We start from the raw sequence: 19,594 nt of genomic DNA, 5'->3' as shown, positions 1-19,594 counted from the left end.
TGGCATCATCATCGTCGTCGTCCTGATTTCGTCCTTCCCATCATTGGACACCCGCTTGCCATAGCCGCTTTTCGTATTTCATAAGCCGCAGGTCAAGTCATTATGCATGCCCTCTGCTGGCAGGGGGTCCAAAAATGAAGCGAATTTCGTCGGTTTGCATGGGCTTAGTGTCTGGCCAACTACTTGAATTAATTTATCTTATCGCCGGCTGCAGTGGAATGGATGGGGATTCGGAAAAATAGGTCCATGACGAGGACCGAGGACCGGGCATCATGCATTGTTGACGCTCAAGTTCCACTTATCAGCATCAACGGCAATAAAAGTGGCAACAGCAACGGCAACAGCAGCAACAATGACTGCCAGCCATCACGGGCTTCATTTGAGGGCATACATTTTTATGCCATGCGCTTTTCACGCGACCCGTTTTTCTACGCCATTAGCCGCTGAAGTGGAGTCGTGGGGAAAAAAGTGTTGCATACTTAGGCGCGCCGCTCGTCCTTCGGCTGAAATTCAATTTTCTCTCTTTAAGACCGCTGTGTGTGTGTGTGTGTGTGTGTTTCTGAGCGGCTAGCATGCCTCACATTGTGGCAAGTCAATTATTTTCTTGTTTAGCAAATTGCTACACATTCAGGTTTAGTGTAGACATTGTGGCCCCTCAACTTTGTTTTACCCCTAGTTTGTGTGTGTCTGCCACATCCTTCTCATCTTCACCATCATCATCTCGGTTTTGTTAAAGTTCCTTCGGCTTTGCTTGATTTTCTGGTTAACAGACACGTTTGTTAAGCATATAAAAAAGGAAAAAGCCATCCATACAAAATTCTGTAACAAAAAGTAAACTTTTTTGAGGTTATGCTCATAGTTTGCAATATGACATGCAACATGTTATCCCCAGTCAGATGTAAATCTCTCAACTTCCAATTAAAAGTGATATCAACACATTTACTACACATGAAAGTCTGGTATTAAAAGGGATAACAAAGGACTAAAGCCGACTAAAAGGCTTATGAAGTTTGTTGGGACTAAACTTGACTTTAATTTTTGGTTATATTTAAAAGAGATAGACAAAGCCTAACCCCATTTCGCATTTCAGCTGTAAGGAGAAAATCGAAAAAATTATTCAGTTTTACTACACTCTAAAAAATAGTATTCATATTTAAATTGTAGCATATACCTATTTAAAAATGTATTTCAATTTTTTAAACAATTCTTATAAGATATTTATTTGAGAAATATTTTCTATAAAAACCTTGTGTCTTTAAATAGTTAAATAAACTAAAATGGGCATTTGTATCAATTATAATCACATTGTTGTACTTAAAACTACTTTTCTTAACAATCTAAGGACTCACTGTTTTAGTTTCATGGCTAAGGTAATATCTTTTTTAAAAAAGCGATATATAATGAGTCATTTCTTTTAGATTTTCCATCTGTACTGTAAAAACCGAAACGTGCCTGGATTGAGCTAAAGAAGATTTGGCCAAAAGCTGGACTGTAATGCTTGGTAGATGGCCTTGGCAAGTGCTTTGCCAGCTTATTCCCATCCCATGCTATTCCACCAGTCAGGATGACAAAATGCAACTCTGACAACTGGCAGCTCATCAATGGTAAAGGTTGAGGGAAAGGCCACAGATTGAGCCTTAAAAAACGCTCAAGAATAACCTCTTTTTGGGTCTTCAAGGGGGGCCCAGAGAGGGCAGAAAAATTGACCAATTAAGGCAAGTGGGATGGGGGTCGAAATAGTTTTAGGTTGTTAAGCCCTGCATAATTTTTATGCAAGCATGCGTTGTTATTTGCCTTGTTAACAGCTGCGTCAGCAGGAGTCGGGTTCGGGTTCGGGATCGGGATAGGGATCGGGATCGGGTTGGGAGTCCTGGCCCATGCATTCATGGCAACCTCAACGACAAAGTCAACGTCATTGTTCAAGTGCACCATGAAAAGGACACACACACGAAGGGAGGGGCAGCCAGGCAGCCGAGTCATAATGCAAATATGCCATAAACTCAAAATGTCAGGGCAAAGTGCAGCCAGAACAACGAGGAGGATGGAGCATGGAGCATGGAGCACAAGGATACACAAGGATACACAAGGACAACCATAGGATGCAGAACGCACGGAGAGGGATGAGGACAGCAATGGCAACATCTCAACATGATGTGCCTTTGTTGCTATTGCTACTCAGAAGACCAGGCCACCAGGATGGCCAGTACGGAAAGGAAGCCGGGGTCCTGCGATTGATGGATGGCTGCAAAGGACGAGAATGAGACGGAAGAAGGAGCGACCAAGGAGATGCCACAATCAACGTCATTATCCGTTGGCATTGAGCTTGCTTAAATTGTCACCTCAAGGAAGGCGGCAGGTTGACCGGCACAGACGAAGGAATTTCAATTAAACTCTGCAGCCGATGGAAATATTTGCACATTTATTTTAAGTGTTTAAGTAAATAACACCAAATCTGTTTAATGAAACACAAAGGCAGCTTCGTCTAAACTAATCCTGCCAGCAAGGACGGCAACCTGCTCGAAGGACAACGATCAGTTTTGCAGTTTTCCGTGTCCTTGTCAGCCCTAATTGGCTTAATACATTAAATATACCCATGTACGTATGTAAATTGAGCCAAGGCAAAAAGGATCAGACTGAAATTTAATAAATCAAAGTAAATTGTGCATGAAAATGATGGCATGGCTGAGCTATATTTTCGGTTTGAAATTCCTGAGAAAACTAAGCTACACCATCAACGTCATTAAACGAGTCGTTTCCTGGAATGAAAATGAAACATTTTATGATCCCTAATGAACCCAAAGCGAGTTTGGGGATTACTTCACCGAGGAAAATGTCCTGGATAAACAAAACAACCACCTCCATACACACACAGGTTAATTATGAAAAATTATCTATTGATGTGACTGACCCGAGGGTCCAACTTCTGGGCAAATCACGTGGCGAAAGTTCATTTCCACAGCCATTAAAATGAGCAATGTGGCCCCCGACAGCTGGACACACGGGCATATGTTCCCTCCATCATTTTGTGGCTTCCACATAATTGCAGTTTATTAGGCGACTTCAGAGAATACGGAAAATATTCGTTTGAGCGCAGCATAACATATTTATTATTTAGTTATCATTCGTTATATCATATCATAACTTAAATGTCATATAGTGTAAAATGAATGAAAGCGTGTTGGTACAGGGTATTTATTTAAAGCGGCGTTCAAGGTTTACAATTTAGAGTCGGTTCAGTGTTACGGTCTCTAAAACTTTTAGATTTTATTTTTTTTGTCTAGGTATTATTATAAAGACTTCTTATGTATATTATGATAAAGTGTAAAATAAATGAAAACGTGTTTGTACAAGGTATTCAAGGCTTTTCAGGCTTACAATTTAAAATCGAGTAGGGACCCTACCCCTTACTTTTTTTTTATTTTATTTTTTAAATTTTGGTATTATTATAAACATTTCTTATGATTCGTTATATCATATCATAACTTATATGTCATATAGGTTTTTTATTCAAAGAGGCTTTCAAGGCTTACAATTTAAAATCGATTTAGTATAAGGGTCCCTTTAGCCTTTTGATTTTATTTTTTAAATCTAGGTAATATTATAAACATTTCTTATGATTCGTTATAACATATCATAACTTATAAGTCATATACTTTAAAATGAATGATAACGTGTTAGCACAGGTATTTTATTTAAAGAGGATTTCGAGGTTTACAATTTAAAATCAAGTTAGCATTATAGTGCCTAAAATTTTTGAATTTTTTTTTTAAGTCTAGGTATTCTGATATACATTTCTTATCTGCATTCTATATTGTGCAATAAAAGCCAGCCAACATGTCAGTGCGGATAAAAACTTCAAGAAAAGCTCGTTAGTAATTTCACAGAGGCCCAAAATTGAAACCCGAAACTGGCAAATATTTAGATGGGTGAAGAATATTTCCAGCTGTAACGAAAGAAAGACCAATAAAAAATGTTCAAATAATTCACGGCATACAAGATGACTGACCGTACGTTGAAAATTTCTTAGTTTACCAGCCTCGCCGATCTCCAAGTTTGGCCGTCGAATAATCCGAAATTGATTCAATGCACCCTGAACAGAAATGGTTAGCAGAAGATAGTCTAATATGTGTTTGCCCACAAGTAACCAAAAAATGCAGCTGCTGTACTCTAAATCCAAAATCATCCTGAAGCTGAGTGTGGTGATAAGCAAAACCTTATTTATCATAGCCAAAAAAAGGGGCAACACAAACAGTCTCTGAAAAGTAGTGCTGATATTATATATCTCTCTGTACAAATGTATGCACTTTTCCAGCCGATTGTATGCTCTTCGTATTTCATTTTCGCCGGTCGTAGTATTCAGTTTCTGAAGTTGGGTTCCCAAATGGGTACGTACATATTTATTGACCTCCGAATAAAGGACACCAACACTCAGATAGGCCATACAATTGAGATGAATGAACATGTTGGTGCCGGTGACAACATATACGTCGCACCACCAATATATCCAAAAGTGCCAATGAAAATGCTTTTCTGCAACCCAGATATAGGTTAACTCATGGAAAAGGCAGATCAAATTTAGAAGGATCAAAATCAGCTCTCGTCCGCCGCCAAAGCCAATTGGTTTCGGCTTAAACAAGTTCCGCACTTGCCGAAAAAGTTGAAGAAATTGATTGAAAAGCTCTATAATTTCTGCACCTCGTAAAGTCTGGTATCCCAAGATAAATGCAACGATGGGAATGCTCAGTAAAAGTCGAAAAAAATGAAGAATTTTCGCGGCGGGTTGACTTGTTATAATTATAGCCAAATAATACGAATAAATGAAAATACCGAAGGTCACAAGCCGATGGGTGATACCAAGCCACTTGATCCATTTGCAATTTGATACTCTTTCCCCATCTTCACTTTTTCTAAGGCAAAAAAATATGACGCCAATTAGTTGTGCGTAACGGAAAATGTATCTCAGTATTAAGGCGTTAAGTTTCGGAACACTCATGAGATGAAAAATCCGGTACATAATCGACCGCTTTGGCTTAAACTCCGACTGAATTTGGGATATGGTTGCCTTAAGCAATGGAACACCAGGTGCATTTGGTTAATGAACATTTAACTAAGGCGCGATGATATCATGAGCTGACAAGTGACTAGAGTTGGCAGGTAACCATCGAGATGAATTTCGCTAATGACAGTTTAAACAAAATGTAGATTAAGTTGTTAGCGGCATTCCCTGATTAAGAACAAAACATTTAAAGATGCTAATACATTTTTGAAATTTATGTTGTATATAACATTTATTTATTAATTTAAATACATTATTAGGTTCTAAACTGTTCTACCCTTTACATGATGGAACCGATGTAGCTAATGATACCAATAAAATAATAAATGGTCCGTTGGTCCACCTAAAAAAAAGTTCAATTTGAATCGAATTAAATAAAATCAAATACAAACTCTCTTTGTTCATTCTCATAAAGAAAATCTGCGGGTTCAGTTAGCCAATATCTCGAAATTAATTAACTTGAAGTATAATTTTTGAAACCCTTAAGCCTTACTAAATATATTCAATGTTAATTCAATTGCCATTTTGTAAAAGATCATAACTATGTTTTATAAAAGCTCTACAAAGCAAAACGGACACCCAATAATATTTTATGACCGGAGGAAGGTGCTGGTAATATCCAAAGATTTACGATTTCTTGGACTTAGCAGACCCATAAACAAAACAAGTCATAAATTTGTATTTAATTAAAGAAAAAATATATTTTATTAATAAAACGTTCTTTATTTAAGTAGATAATATTTCAATTGAAAAGATAAAATTGGATTGACCTTAAAAAAATTCTAAAATTTAGACAGAACAATTTTTAGTGTATATATAGATAATTATACATAAATCAAAACAATCTTTAACAAAATTATTTAAATACAAAACTCGTGAACGTATTCAAGCTGTATTCGGCATTGTACTAAAAATGTCAAGTAACAGCATGGCCGAAAGGAATTCCATGAAGAGTTCCTTGGATACATTAAAAAGGCCAAGCGGGCGCGGTACACACTTAGTTCTATATAACACCATTCCATCTGCGAAAAAAAAGGTTTTTATATAGTTATACTAAATTATAAATCTGTTTATTTACATACGTTTTTTTGCCAATTCCGAATTTGGCTAAGATTGGAATTATCAAGCATCAACAGTCGAATTTCACCAGACTTCACCGCTGCCCTTTGGACCGACCAAGTCAATAGAAACATGTTTAACATCTCAACCACAGTGTTTGAGCATAAGAGAATCATATCATACTTGATGCGGATAATGACTAAATAAGCAAAAAGGAGAGAGCACATACTATCAAAAAAAAAAACAGGAAAATCATATACTGTGTTTATGCTATGCCTATTTCATGAAATCAATTCATGAAATGAGCAAATTCGTGTGTGCATAAACACCGTTTCATGAATTCGATAACACACGAAAGTTGACTATGAATTCAGTCCCAATTTACGAAATGCTGAGGCACAGCCTACTTCACAGCCTACTACTCTATAGAGTTCTATATCAAACTCAACAAATTTGACAGCTTTACTAATATCATTCATGAATTTGTCTGTGTTGTATAAACAGGGGCTATTATAATTTCATGTATTGGAGAATGCATGAAATTCGTAGCATAAACATAGTAATAGACTTTTTGGAATGCAGATGCTAAGGAACTAAGGTCCCTGTAAAAATCCAAACACTTCCTAACGTTAAGTTTTCTATTAGTCAGCTGTAAATCCAAAGTCTGCAGTTCAGATCTAACAAATTCGTTTAAGTCGCTATATAGCAGGCCAAAACTTATATACCACAAACAGGCGAAGTATGTGAGCAATTTAATGTTAAATCAGATAAAGGTGTCAGCAAATACAGCAATTATTTCACGCGGGCTCCATTAGGGTTTAACCAAATTTACAATGAAGATCTCCTCGTGTATAAAGCTGAGTATCATAAAAAATAAAACTATTAGTTCCTTTTTCCTCCAAAGCCATTATGATTTATATTGCAATAGTCTTGACCTCGTCTAAAAAGTTGTAGCTGTAGTTGTAGATTATTGACCAGATTAGTGACCTCTTGTCCTTGCAATATCAGCAATCTCAGAATGGACATGCAACAGCCAAATTGGAGCACGAAACGGTTAAAATGTAGAAAGTGTTCGGTATAGTCAACGTTTGGCACATCCCAATGAAAGTACATTGCCATAAATATAATTTGACATCCTATGCGAATAATGGCAAAAGACCACTTCCACTTGAGAGAACTATCCTCCACCACCACTCGGTTTTAAATCTCAACCCCACTGCTCCCATAAATCTGGAGATGTAAAGACTCAACCGCAAAATTCCAGCTGAAAGTTTTGAAGTATTTAACTGACGAAGTACCCCGAACATTATACAAGAGGTTACAGCCGCGATTAAGCTGATAGAAAAATTGTGAACCTCGAAATATCCACCTCGAAGTGCATTACTCTAATGAAAACTTTGACATCATAGATTGGCAAAATTTGTGGTGTCAAATGAACCCGTTATTTAGCTAAAGGAACCAAAGGAAAATGGAGATATGCAAGCAGCAAATGCGCCACCTACCGGCGGTAGACAGATTTAAGCGTTGTGGGCGTTAGAGTGGGCGTGGCAAAGTTTATTTTAAATCAATCGATAGGTATTGACGAGACCAATACATTTCAGTCTAAATTTTTTATCTAGCACGAAAATTGTGGGTGCCACAGGCTTGGGCGGTTTGTGGGCGTTAGAGTGGGCGTGGCAAACTTTTTTTAGATCAATCGATAGGTATTGACGAGACCAATACATTTCAGTTAACATTTTTTATCTAGCATAAAAATTGTGGGCGCCACAGATTTGGGCGGTTTGTGGGCGTTAGAGTGGGCGTGGCATATTCGCGTAACAAACTTGCGCTGCGCTTAAGCCTACGAAATCTAAATCTGAAATCCCGTTTCTCTATCTTTGATATTTTCCGAGATATCCGCGTTCATATTTACGATTTTTTTAAGTTTGTGGGCGGTTTGTGGGCGTTATAGTGGGCGTGGCAAACTTTTTTTTGGGTCAATCGGTAGGTATTGATGAGAACAATACATTTCAGTTAAAATTTTTATTCTATCATCAAAACTGTAGGATCCACAGTTTTGGGCGGTTTGTGGGCGTTAGAGTGGGCGTGGCACTCTTTTGAAATAAACTTGCGCTGCGCAGGAATCTCAGGAATCTGCATCCCAAATCCCAGTATTGTAGCTCTTATAGTTTTCGAGATCTCAGCGTTCAAACGGACAGACGGACAGACGGACATGGCTAGATCGACTCGGCTAGTGATCCTGATCAAGAATATATATACTTTATGGGGTCGGAAACGCTTCCTTCTGCCTGTTACATACTTTCCGACGAATCTAGTATACCCTTTTACTCTACGAGTAACGGGTATAAATATCCACTTCGAAGTGCATTTAACTAATGAAAACTTGGACATCATAGATTGACAATATTTGTGGTGTCAAATTCATGACACGCTTTTAGATATCTTCATCTACTAAACGCATTGACCACCCACGCGTTTCCTTTCTAAGGCCTTCTTCTAAAAATAAAATACTTAATTCGATATTTTCTCACAGTTATACTTTTAAAACAAGAGAGAATTCTATAGTCAATGGCCTCGACTGTCAGATACACATTACTCAGCTAAGGAAATTGCGAGGAAGATGGAGATATGCATGATGGATTTAGATGGGTGTTTATAATCAGAACAATATCAGTTATGGGCGTGGCACTCCGCTGAATCAAACGTCCTAATTAATCCTAATTTCACTGAATGAAAAATATAATACCTTCATAGCATTTAAAATACTGTGTGTAAAGAACTGCGCTTGAATATATCAATTATTGCTATCAATTTCAACAATTAGTCACATCAAGCAGATTTGCAATTTTCGGTTATGCATGTGAATGTGAATTATTTATTCAATGAATGCGGCTTTAATGATAAATGTGATCAACGAAAACCGCTTAAATGCATTGTGGGTGTTTATGTGTTTGTGAGTTGGCTAGTCTGCCAATTGAACATTAAGTGTAAAGTTATTTATGAGCGTTAATGCATATTCAACTAATGACCCTAAAACACACGCACATTTGATTTTAAGGCTCTTTACTATGTGCAAACATTGGGACGGTAATGCCATTAAAACCATCTCGCATGTAAAATAGAATGAAATGAAATTAAATGGAATAGTTTCGCCGCCTAAGCGTTCATTGATTTAAGCAAATATTAGTTAAATAGATACGCATTGAAAGTTTGTGGCATATTTGCCAATTGTTAATGAGAGACAGTGAAATTTCAACAGCTGTCATAAACATGAAGGGTCCAGGGTTTGAAGTCGTCAAAGGGATCAAAGTGTCCTTCTCTCCAAGAATCCTTTTGCCCACCACCCACTTTGCAAACGCTCACCACTTGCCCCATTAGAGTATGTCACTAATTTTATAATGCAAGCCGCAAGACATAAAATCTACAAGGCCAACGTGTTTGAGAATACAAGTCAAGTATCTGAAGTGTGACAATCATACATACGTAAGTGCAGTGCGCTCCATAAAACCGGAGTAACTGATTAATTGGTAGAAATTTTGGAACTGGAAAAAATCCCCAAATTAAATGGTTTTCCTTTTCAGAATGTATTTTAAAACCAAACAGAAAAATATAACTAAATAAATAATTATATTAATACATTATATTTAAGTCAGTTATATAAATAAGATATATATTTAAAGTGAGTCAAAAAAAATATTCAAGTAAATAAACATAAGAAACAATAATATATTACATTTAAAATGATATGTAAAGAATAAATAAATTTATAAGTAAGTATTCAAAATGAAAATTATAGAAAACTTTGAAAAGTTGTTAGCTTTTTTTGTTTTTACCTATAACAATTTCCAAGTCTTAACCTTATTTTAAAAATAAGAAATGTGACATTAAGAATATACAAGTAAAAAAATTTTAAATATTTGACTATTAAGATAAAGGCCTACCTTGATTAAGAATTATGGTTCTGTCTCGCACTGTACCACGGTTGTCCTGCTCTAATCGCCTGTCTTGGTCAGCATTTAGGTTCGTTTTTGTGGCTTCTCCCTCCTCGTCTTTGTGGGAATGGATATATCTGGGCTTTTCAGTGCGGGTCCTGTCAAATTGCTGCGTTGACAACTGACATGTGCCTACGGTCTCCTTGTCCCACCATCTGGTTTCTGGAGAAACGTTAGCTTTATTATAGCCTTTAATTACTGCTGGCCAGTTAGCCAGTTTGCCAGTTGTCACGGCCAGCAAACTTAATGCCGCTTTCACTTGCTTGAATTTCAAAACCTTTCGTGTTTACGGCATTTGCTTGTAATTTTATTACATTCCTTTCTCGCTCTCTCATCTACCTCTCGTCCTGTCTCTTTCCAACCCAGAGTGGGCTTCTATTTCAGCCTGTCTCTTCATAAATAATTAATGCCTTTGAGGTATGTAAACTAACAGGATACGGTTGTTCAACGACATGTCCTTGTGTGCGTGTGCGAAAAGGAGTGTCTACTTTATGTCCTGTAAATAAATTTGAGTGCGTAAGTGTAATTGTGTTTGCTTTGGCTAACAAGTATAACCTTCCTGCATATGTATAATGGATATAAAACCAAGACTTTCGGGTTAATGAGTGTATCTAGTTAACGGCTGTTAGTGGTCGAAATATCACCAGGTTCATCAGACAGAGATAAATATTTAAAATGGTTCTACCCAGCATAAAAAGTTGGTTACTTTTCATTTTATTAGATTATAATATGTTTGGTTTATTGAAGCATAAATTTCGATTAAATTAATTTTAAGTCTTGAGAACCCTTATTTAAATTGTTGTTATAGGTTGCCTATAAAAATAGCTACTATACTAAACTTAGTGCAATTTAAATGCAATAAGATGCAACCCCATTGTCCCTAAATAAACACCAGACACTTAAGCTTAATTATAAACAATCAATTGATGGAACACAAACAGTCATCTTGGGCGACACTACTCAAGTTTCAGTTCTTTGATCAGCACTATCGAAATAATTGAATTTCAAAAGGCTTGCCCAAGAACTCTCTTGTATAAATGCAGGTGAGCCGACAGATGATATTTATGACAATGGTGTGTAATTTTAATACGCCAGCCAGCTTAAATGATAAGCAAGCTAGGCCGCCGGAGAAGAGGCCACATTGCAACATTGCAGCAGGCGTAAATTGGTGTCTAATAAACACATAATCAAGGTTCATTTGCTGCAGGAGGCACTAAATTGCATTAGCACAAAGGCTGACATGCCACCACCTTCTACCTTCCACCTCCCACCTTTCACCACCACCCACTTGCCACCTTTCGCCCGCACAGTTTGCCAACTTGTCGACAAATATGTGTGCAAGATATTTGGCCTACGGGCGTGTCGTATGGCTGCTCGATTTTCCGCCCAGCCCGAAAATCCGTGACAGTTTAGTTTATGGCCCATGGCAAGTTGGGGCGTATCTCAGTTACATTCGAATGCATTGCCCCGGCAAAGGCAACAACAAAGCAAGAGCATTGTAATGAGCTTATATGCTCCTTTGAGCCAAAGGAGTCTACTCAGGAAACTTGAACCCCTTGGCGTACGAGCTCGTGCAAGTTCCACAAGCTCATGATCACATTTCACCGGTTAAATGAGCAAACACAAATCACAACATTCATCCAAATAATGACTAAACACATCCCTCAAATCAATAATGCCGGGCTTTATATTAATTAATCTATATTAAAGCTCAGTTAAGTGTTAAAAGAACAAAAACATTTACAAGCACGCCTCGGAAATCTCGTTATAAGATTTAAGTACCACATGAAATTAAACTTTTAAATTTTGAAAATGGCATTTTATGGCCAATTTGTATATAAATTACGAATTGTTTAGCCGTATTAAGCCTTTAGAAGTGCCTTAAAATGAAAATTAGGTACTTTGACTGCGATTTTCATAAAACTGTGATGTGATGGCAAATTTCTAAGTTTGGGGTCGTAATCTAAAGGTAAAACCCTTTCCAATTTGGTAGGGTTAAGTCTTGGGAATTTTTTATTGTCGACGTGTAATATTATAATTTATAAAGTATATAACATAAACAACATTTTTAAATAAAGTTTATATTATTTATCTATACAGAATAGTAATAACTATATAATTAAAGCTATAAATTAAAGAAATTACCCCCCACAAAAAATAAAAAAAAAAAATTCACTAAATAAAATTTATTGTTTCTAAAATGATAAAAAAAATTCGGACGAATACTTTTTTGAGTGTAAAGTACAGGTACATTTTACCCACTTTAATAACTTCTGTGAAAGGCATATCGAAAGCTTATTTTCTAGCAGTTTTATCTGCAACTGAATAACTGAAAATATGCAACTGGTTTTTGGGGTTGAACAGCTGTGAGGCAGACAGCTTCTAGGCCCTGGCAACCATAAAGTTGCAATCAAAGAGGCCAATCCGACTGAGCCGTTGGCCCCGTCCCATCCACTAGCCCCGTTGTCCACATCTCCACCCACGAGTCCAATCTCCCAAAAACACCAGGCAGCCATCCCGTGCACCTAGCCACTAATTGCTTTGGGCGTTGGAATGCCTGCCAGTTTGGCAGCCGGACAATGGCATTCGGGTTAGAGTGCTCCTCGCTGCAATCACGACCCCATTGTGACCTTAAGCAATTTCTGTGTCGGCTACTAATGTGTGCTACACTGCTGCCACGCCCACTAATTACGGCAATGGCCGTGCCGCCCAGCGTGGGGGCGAGAAATTGTTAATTAATTATCAGTTGCAGCTATACTCTTTGTTGTGGGCTGGCTAATGCATTATGTTTATTGGAATTTCGTACAGAGCGGATGTTAACCCTCTAGTCCGATGAATCGGAATCGGTATAGACCAACGGCTTGGTATTGCGCCAAGCGCAATCGTCGGTATCCGATTGGAGAACGTTCTTGCGCTTGGAAGTGCTGGGACGGGGTTCATCGGACAAATTGTCTTCGGAAGCTGCCGCGAAGTTGTCCTCATCGTTTGACCCTTCTACTTCTGACTCATACGACCTAGCCGGCGGCTTGCGTCGATTCATCTGAGTATCGCGACGCTTCTCACGATCCTCGAGACGCAGCTGGGCCAGTTCCTCCTTGACGCGACGATCACGATCCTGCCCAGGATCAACTCCCGTGTTCATCAGCACCTTGATGCCCGTCTGCGGTTTATTCACGGCTCGATTACGCATGCCCTGGACATGAGTCTGTCCGAAATTGGAGTCCAGTTTGGGACGCAGTGTCATCTTGTCCTTGATCGGTACCTGAGGTTGGTAGAAGCTCTCCAGGCGGACATACATGTGGTTTTGGTCATTGGTCACCGGGTGGTGCATCACATCGAAGACCTCGCCGCCCACATGGAAGGTCTCGCTGCCATCGGACCAGCGAACAATCCTAGAATTGGACTCCTTGAACTTATTTTCATCCTCCCTCCACCTTACTGTTGTTTTTAGACGATTTTTGAAATCCTCGCGAGCCTGTTCGTCTTTCAAATCCTCAGAAGTCATGGCATTTTTAAAGTCCTTAGCCACGTAAGCCTTGGATTCCACAGCTATGAAATGGGGCATTTTTAGGTACTGCGGTTGACCATCAAGAAGGGCTGAATTGTCAGCCGGTAAGGTGGCACTGAACTTTGCCGTCAACTTGTTTCCCAACATTTGGCGATGTTGCTCTTCAATGGACAGTTGAGCGCCCTCAATTTGGGGAGTTTCTTCGCCACTGCTGTCGGAGATTTCCAACTCAGACCATACACTTTTCTCGGTTTTTTTTCCATCAACCTCCTCCTCCTCCTCCTCCGAAGTATCCCCGAAGTAATTAGTATTTGGGTTCAGACCGCCAGTAGAGTTATACTCAAGGTCAGGCGAAATCTTACCATCACTATCTGAGCTTGGAGAAGATTTGTCATTTGCTATCGGAGAACTCTGTTGAGAGCTAAAGCGAGGTTTAGAGCTCTGACTCGACTCTGGAGTCAATTGCAACTCATCAAATACACTTTCATCGATTGGGATAAAGCTCGTGGAAGTATTAATGGGTACATCCCGATCGGTGGACGGATTTTGCATTCCGTGAGCGTTATTTATCGATGGTTGTCTTTTGTGCAGCTGACTACCGCTTGGTTTGAATAGTTCAGGGTTTCTGAAAAAATCATAGGTTCAGTGAAGTAAACTAATATTTAAACACACAACTACCCACCCGTCAATGTCGTGTATATTAAAGGATGCTGCTGATCTCTTCATCTTTTTAGAAAAATAGATATCAGCATTTATGGATGGTCGGTAAAGGCGTGATTTGCTTGCGCAAACGTTGCTAGTGACTGAACCCACTTCTTGGTCTTCCTTGCTAAATGCTTGCAATTCGTCTCTGAAACTAACAATTCGAATTTAGTAAATTCGCCGTAATATATTTTCCTGCAACACACCGATTATTACGGCCAGTAGAACTACGATTATAACCCGGAGTACCGCTCATCATATTAATGGGTACATCCCGATCGGTGGACGGATTTTGCATTCCCTGAGCGTTATTTATCGATGGTCGTCTTTTGTGCAGCTGACTGCCGCTTGGTTTGCCTAGTTTTGGGTTTCTGAAAAAATCATTTAGGCTTAGTGAAGTAAACTAATATTTAAATACACAACTACCCACCCGTCAATGCAGCTTTTATTCGAGTCTTCTGCTGATTTCTTGATCCTTTTAGCAAAATACTTATCAGCATTTATGGATGGCCGGTAAGGACGTGATTTGCTTGCGCAAACGTTGCTAGTGGTTGAACCCACTTCTTGGTCTTCCTTGCTAAATGCTTGCAATTCCTCTCTGAAAGTAACAATTCGAATTTAGTAAATTTTTTAATAAAACTTTTTTTAATAAAAATTTTGGTTCAGCTATGCAAACCTAACGCGTCACGGTATTGTGGATGTACACTGGGGTCAACCATAGATCTCAAGTCTAGGCAAATTATTTGAGAAAAAATTCGAACTGATTTTGGTCGCAGCAAGAGAAAATTCGTCTGTTCACTTCGAGTGCAAAATAATTTATGCTTTGTCATATGACAGCAAAGTCAAGTGACTTGATGTATCGATTAGTAGAGCACAGCATAGGGTAATCACCTTTTTTTTTTAACAATTAGTGTTGTTAAACTTTGCAACTTTGATTAAAATAACTTACACTTATGTTTAAAAATTGTGAAAACTTAAAAGCGAGAACAGAGGTGGACTTTTAAAATATGTTTTTGTGCATACTGGACTGAAGAACTCGAGCCCTGCTATGTTATCCATCAATTACAAAAGCAAACAAGGAAGAACGCTATGGTCGAGTACCTCGACTATCAGATACCCGTTCCTCAGATAAAGGGACCAAAGGAAAATGGAGATATGCAAGCAGCAAAGCGAGATTGAAATGCGCCACCTACCGGCGGTAGACAGATTTAAGCGTTGCGGGCGTTATAGTGGGCGTGGCAAAGTTTTTTTTGGATCAATCGATAGGTATTAACGAGACCAATACATTTCAGTTAAAATTTTTTATCTAGTATGAAAATTGTGGGCGCCACAGGCTTGAGCGGCTTGTGAGCGTTAGAGTGGGCGTGGCATATTCGCGTAACAAACTTGCGCTGCGCTTAAGCCTACGGAATCTAAATCTGAAATCCCATTTCTCCATTCTTGATATTTTCCGAGATATCCGCGTTCATATTTACGATTTTTTGAAGTTTGTGGGCGGTTTGGGTCAATTGATAGGTATTGATGAGAACAATACATTTCCGTTAAAATTTTATTCTAGCACCAAAACTGTAGGAGCCACAGTTTTGGGCGGTTTGTGGGCGTTAGAGTGGGCGTGGCACTCTGCTGAAACAAACTTGCGCTGCGTAAGAAGCTTAGGAATCTGCACGCCAAATCTTAATATCCTAGCTCTTATAGTTTCCGAGATCTCAGAGTTCATCCGGACGTACAGACGGACAGACGGACATGGCTAGATCGACTCGGCTAGTGATCCTAATCAAGAATATATATACTTTATGGGGTCGGAAACGCTTCCTTCTGCCTGTTACATACTTTCCGACGAATCTAGTATACCCCTTTACTCTACGAGTAACGGGTATAAAAAATAAAATGCGGCATTAATTTAATATTTTGCAGACAGCAAGGACCTCAGCGCGTTGTGCCTCTTGTCCACTCATATAATCATATGGCATGCCAGGGCAATAAAACATGCATCGCCATTTCCAACTCGTCATCGAGTCTTGACGATATGGCCCGGCCATAAGGCGTGTCCTTTTTGGTAAAGTAAACTAATATTTAAACACACAACTACCCACCCGTCAATGCAGCTTGTATTCGAGTCTTCTGCTGATTTCTTGATCCTTTTAGCAAAATACTTATCAGCATTTATGGATGGTCGGTAAGGGCGTGATTTGCTTGCGCAAACGTTGCCAGTGATTGAACCCACTTCTTGGTCTTCCTTGCTAAATGCTTGCAATTCCTCTCTGAAACTAACAATTCGAATTTAGTAAATTCGCCGTAATATATTTTCCTGCAACACACCGATTATTACGGCCAGTAGAACTACGATTATAACCCGGAGTACCGCTTATCTTATCGTCGGTGACTAATGAATAAGTTTTTAATAAAACTTTTGGTAAAATAATATTGTTCAACTATGCAAACCTAACGCGTCACGATATTGTGGATGTACACTGGGGTCAGCCATAGATCTCAAATCTAGGCAAATTATTTGAGAAAAAATTCGAACTGATTTTGGTCGCAGCAAGAGAAAATTCGTCTGTTCACTTCGAGTGCAAAATAATTTATGCTTTGTCTTATATGACAGCAAAGTCAAGTGACTTGATGTATCGATTAGTAGAGCACAGCATAGGGTAATCACCTTTTTTTTTTAACAATTAGTGTTGTTAAACTTTGCAACTTTAATTAAAATAACTTACACTTATGTTTAAAAATTGTAAAAATTTAAAAGCGAGAACAGAGGTGGACTTTTAAAATATTTTTTAGTGCATACTGGACTGAAGAACTCGAGCCCTGCTATATTATCCCCCAATTATAAAAGCAAAAAAATAAAATGCGGCATTAATTTAATATTGTGCAGACAGCAAGGAACTCGGCGCTTTATGCCTCTTGCCCACTCAGATACTCATATGGCAGCCAGGGCAATAAAACATGCATCGCCATTTCCCACTCGTCATCGACTCTTGACGATATGGACCGGCCAAAAGCCCTGTGCTTTTTTGCATTTTAATATTTTTATGAGTTCTCGATTAATTAAAACTCAACAACAAGCACCTGCCCTGCGAATCGGCGGCGCCGCGGAAATGCATATTGCATATTATCCGGCGAAGAGGTCATCAACTCGAAAGCAGGACAGCCGCCGGCGAATGGGGATCAAATGATTTATTCATAAATTCCGCATACGCTAAGGGCACAAAAAATGCTTGTAAGCCGCAAATAATTATTTACAATAAGTCGGCGGTAATGAGGTTGCCGTGGCAGCCGTAAAAACATGAACCTGTCGTTAAGAATTTTCAGCGTAAATTAATAAACGGAGAATTAAACGAATGTGCCGAGTAGTGGATGTCCTTATACGGGTGCAATAATTGCCTGTCAACTGCTTAACGCTTATCTTGCCCCCAAGCACTGAACGGTCAGTTGAATGGTAATCAAATTAATAAGAGTGGTGCACTTTAAGAGGAACTTAAATGTATGTTATTTATATGAATACATCTTTAAATGTTAAATGGCCGAAATTAATTTACCCACGAGAAATGAGTCAAAAATAAATTCGATTTTGTATTCTCCGTCAAAAATTATCATTTAATTTTCGGCTTTCGTCTTTAACACAACAAGTCAAATTCGCTCCAAAATTCTGTTTTTATATATTCAAAATTATCAAAGTTCTTTTAGATATACATTTTAAATTACAATATGGCTTACAGCGGCATGGGGCTACCGGGTATTTTTTGTCCGGATGTAAGACAACCTTTAAAAAGATTTTTTTTTAAATCATATATTTTTTGATATACTAGGAAAGCGTGGAGCAGTTTGCAAGACTTTACGGAAGTGATAATTTTAGCAAAATTATGATAATGGCCACGAGCAGTCGTCATCCGAATGATTATTTGAACAATCTGCAGGCACCAGTTCATCAGTCACCGGGAATAATGGAGGTCAGCAAACCCAGGTATTATGGAAATCAACCACCTTCTGAAGAGCAAAATCCTAAAGTTAACCCTCGATATGGTATTCAGTAAGGATTATAAAAATGCTTTCCTTCATATAGTTGAAATTTCCCATATTATTTAGTCCTGTTCAAGGATCCAGGCCCGTAATGCATGGGGCCTGTGGTGACCATTATAGGCCTCCGCCAAATTTTAAGAGCTATAAGCCCGAATATCCCTTGGGACACCCCCATCCAGGAGTCCAAAATCAGCGGCATATGCAATACCATCATCAGCAGTCGCAGCACCTGAATTTTATATATCCACCTCCACCTGGACCCAGATTTCCTTGGCTTTAAATCACGTATTCCGGCAAAAATCCATTTAAGCAATCGACTTCGCTTGTTTATAAGTTTGTGTTGGTAACGGTTCAACCATGACATGCATTTCTGTATCGAAATCTTATTTTGTATCACAATTATGCATAAATCAATATTTAATTCACAGTGAAAAGAGTTTTCATTGCATCCAATAATAAAACTGGCATTTTCACCTAAATGAGATAAGTACGCAAAGGGGAAAAAAATCAATTTTAACGGTTTAAAATAATTCTCACAAAAGTTCGCACAAAACAAGGGGCAAACCAGGGGTAAAAAAAAGGCGAAAAAGAGCCGAAATCGTTTGTATTTTCCTTCTGTTTGTTTGGGAGCTCTCAACTGCGCCATTCAAGTTTGTTAAACATTAAAATGGAGCTGCAATAGAAAAACGCTAACTAAACGCGAGCAGACAGCAAACAAAGCATCCCGAAAGTGAGCGTGTGTGAGTGTGGGTAAAAGCAACACAAACACACTCCAACCCACACACACTGGCATCGCCTTCCAGGCATAGTGCAAAAAAAACCAACAGCAAAAATAAATATTAAAATTTGTGCAATAAAATGCCGAGCAATAAAACCAAAATAAGTGAGAGGAAAACCAAAAAAAAAAAGAATACAAAAATAAATGGAAAGCAGTAGAAGTTTTATCCCCTCTGCGAGTGTGTTAGTGTTTTCTTATAGACCGCCAGCGGAAGTGGCAAGCGCCTCAAGTTGCGAAACACATACACACTTGCCGCACCAACACCAACACCCACTACTGCACCACTTACTGTCTGTCTGCCAGTGTTGAAAAGCACCCGATGGGCAGGGAAGGGGTTGCCAGGCAGTTAGTTTATCGCGCTCACCAAATCTGAGGAACCGGCGGATATGGAGGGCACAAGGACGGGGCGCAAGTATTACAAAGTATATGAAAATAAAGAATCTGGATTGGCGAGGAGGCCAAGCAATCGCCGAGAG

The 19,594-nt window shown here is 38.7% G+C and overlaps 3 protein-coding genes across 8 annotated transcripts; 1 reads left to right on the top strand and 2 right to left on the bottom strand.

The window, feature by feature from the left end:
* Positions 1–3,772: 3,772 nt before the first annotated feature.
* LOC119560246 (putative gustatory receptor 92a) lies at positions 3,773–5,014 on the bottom strand. Its single transcript, XM_037873610.1, has 2 exons — positions 4,007–5,014; positions 3,773–3,943 (listed from the first exon to the last, which is right to left on the bottom strand). Exons 1-2 carry the CDS (start codon positions 5,012–5,014, stop codon positions 3,773–3,775), a joined length of 1,179 nt encoding a protein of 392 aa, XP_037729538.1.
* A 7,867-nt stretch (positions 5,015–12,881) lies between these two features.
* Positions 12,882–16,882, bottom strand: LOC119560326 (another transcription unit protein). 4 transcript variants are annotated; one of them, XM_037873708.1, is made up of 7 exons: positions 16,760–16,882; positions 16,637–16,700; positions 16,411–16,584; positions 14,748–14,915; positions 14,524–14,688; positions 14,298–14,471; positions 12,882–14,240 (listed from the first exon to the last, which is right to left on the bottom strand). In XM_037873708.1, the coding sequence occupies exons 1-7, from the start codon at positions 16,800–16,802 to the stop codon at positions 12,932–12,934; spliced, it is 2,097 nt and encodes a 698-aa protein (XP_037729636.1). In that variant the 5' UTR covers positions 16,803–16,882; the 3' UTR covers positions 12,882–12,931. The 4 variants fall into 4 exon arrangements, with proteins under 4 accessions (XP_037729636.1, XP_037729638.1, XP_037729637.1 ...); XM_037873710.1 differs by having other exon boundaries at positions 14,298–14,465; XM_037873709.1 differs by having other exon boundaries at positions 16,411–16,578.
* Positions 16,883–17,907: 1,025 nt separating this feature from the next.
* Positions 17,908–18,767, top strand: LOC119560611. Of its 3 annotated transcripts, none has more exons than XM_037874146.1 (3): positions 17,908–18,056; positions 18,130–18,350; positions 18,407–18,767. In XM_037874146.1, exons 2-3 carry the CDS (start codon positions 18,184–18,186, stop codon positions 18,618–18,620), a joined length of 381 nt encoding a protein of 126 aa, XP_037730074.1. In that variant the 5' UTR covers positions 17,908–18,056; positions 18,130–18,183; the 3' UTR covers positions 18,621–18,767. The 3 variants fall into 3 exon arrangements, with proteins under 3 accessions (XP_037730074.1, XP_037730073.1, XP_037730075.1); XM_037874145.1 differs by having other exon boundaries at positions 17,915–18,073; XM_037874147.1 differs by having other exon boundaries at positions 17,915–18,073; positions 18,130–18,343; positions 18,407–18,570.
* The last annotated feature ends 827 nt before the right edge of the window (positions 18,768–19,594 follow it).

This window comes from Drosophila subpulchrella, unplaced genomic scaffold (genome assembly GCF_014743375.2).
Source record: "Drosophila subpulchrella strain 33 F10 #4 breed RU33 unplaced genomic scaffold, RU_Dsub_v1.1 Primary Assembly Seq354, whole genome shotgun sequence".
Taxonomy (NCBI): domain Eukaryota; kingdom Metazoa; phylum Arthropoda; class Insecta; order Diptera; family Drosophilidae; genus Drosophila; species Drosophila subpulchrella.
Note: the sequence above shows the minus strand (reverse complement) of the source record. Positions and strands in the feature narration are given on the sequence as shown.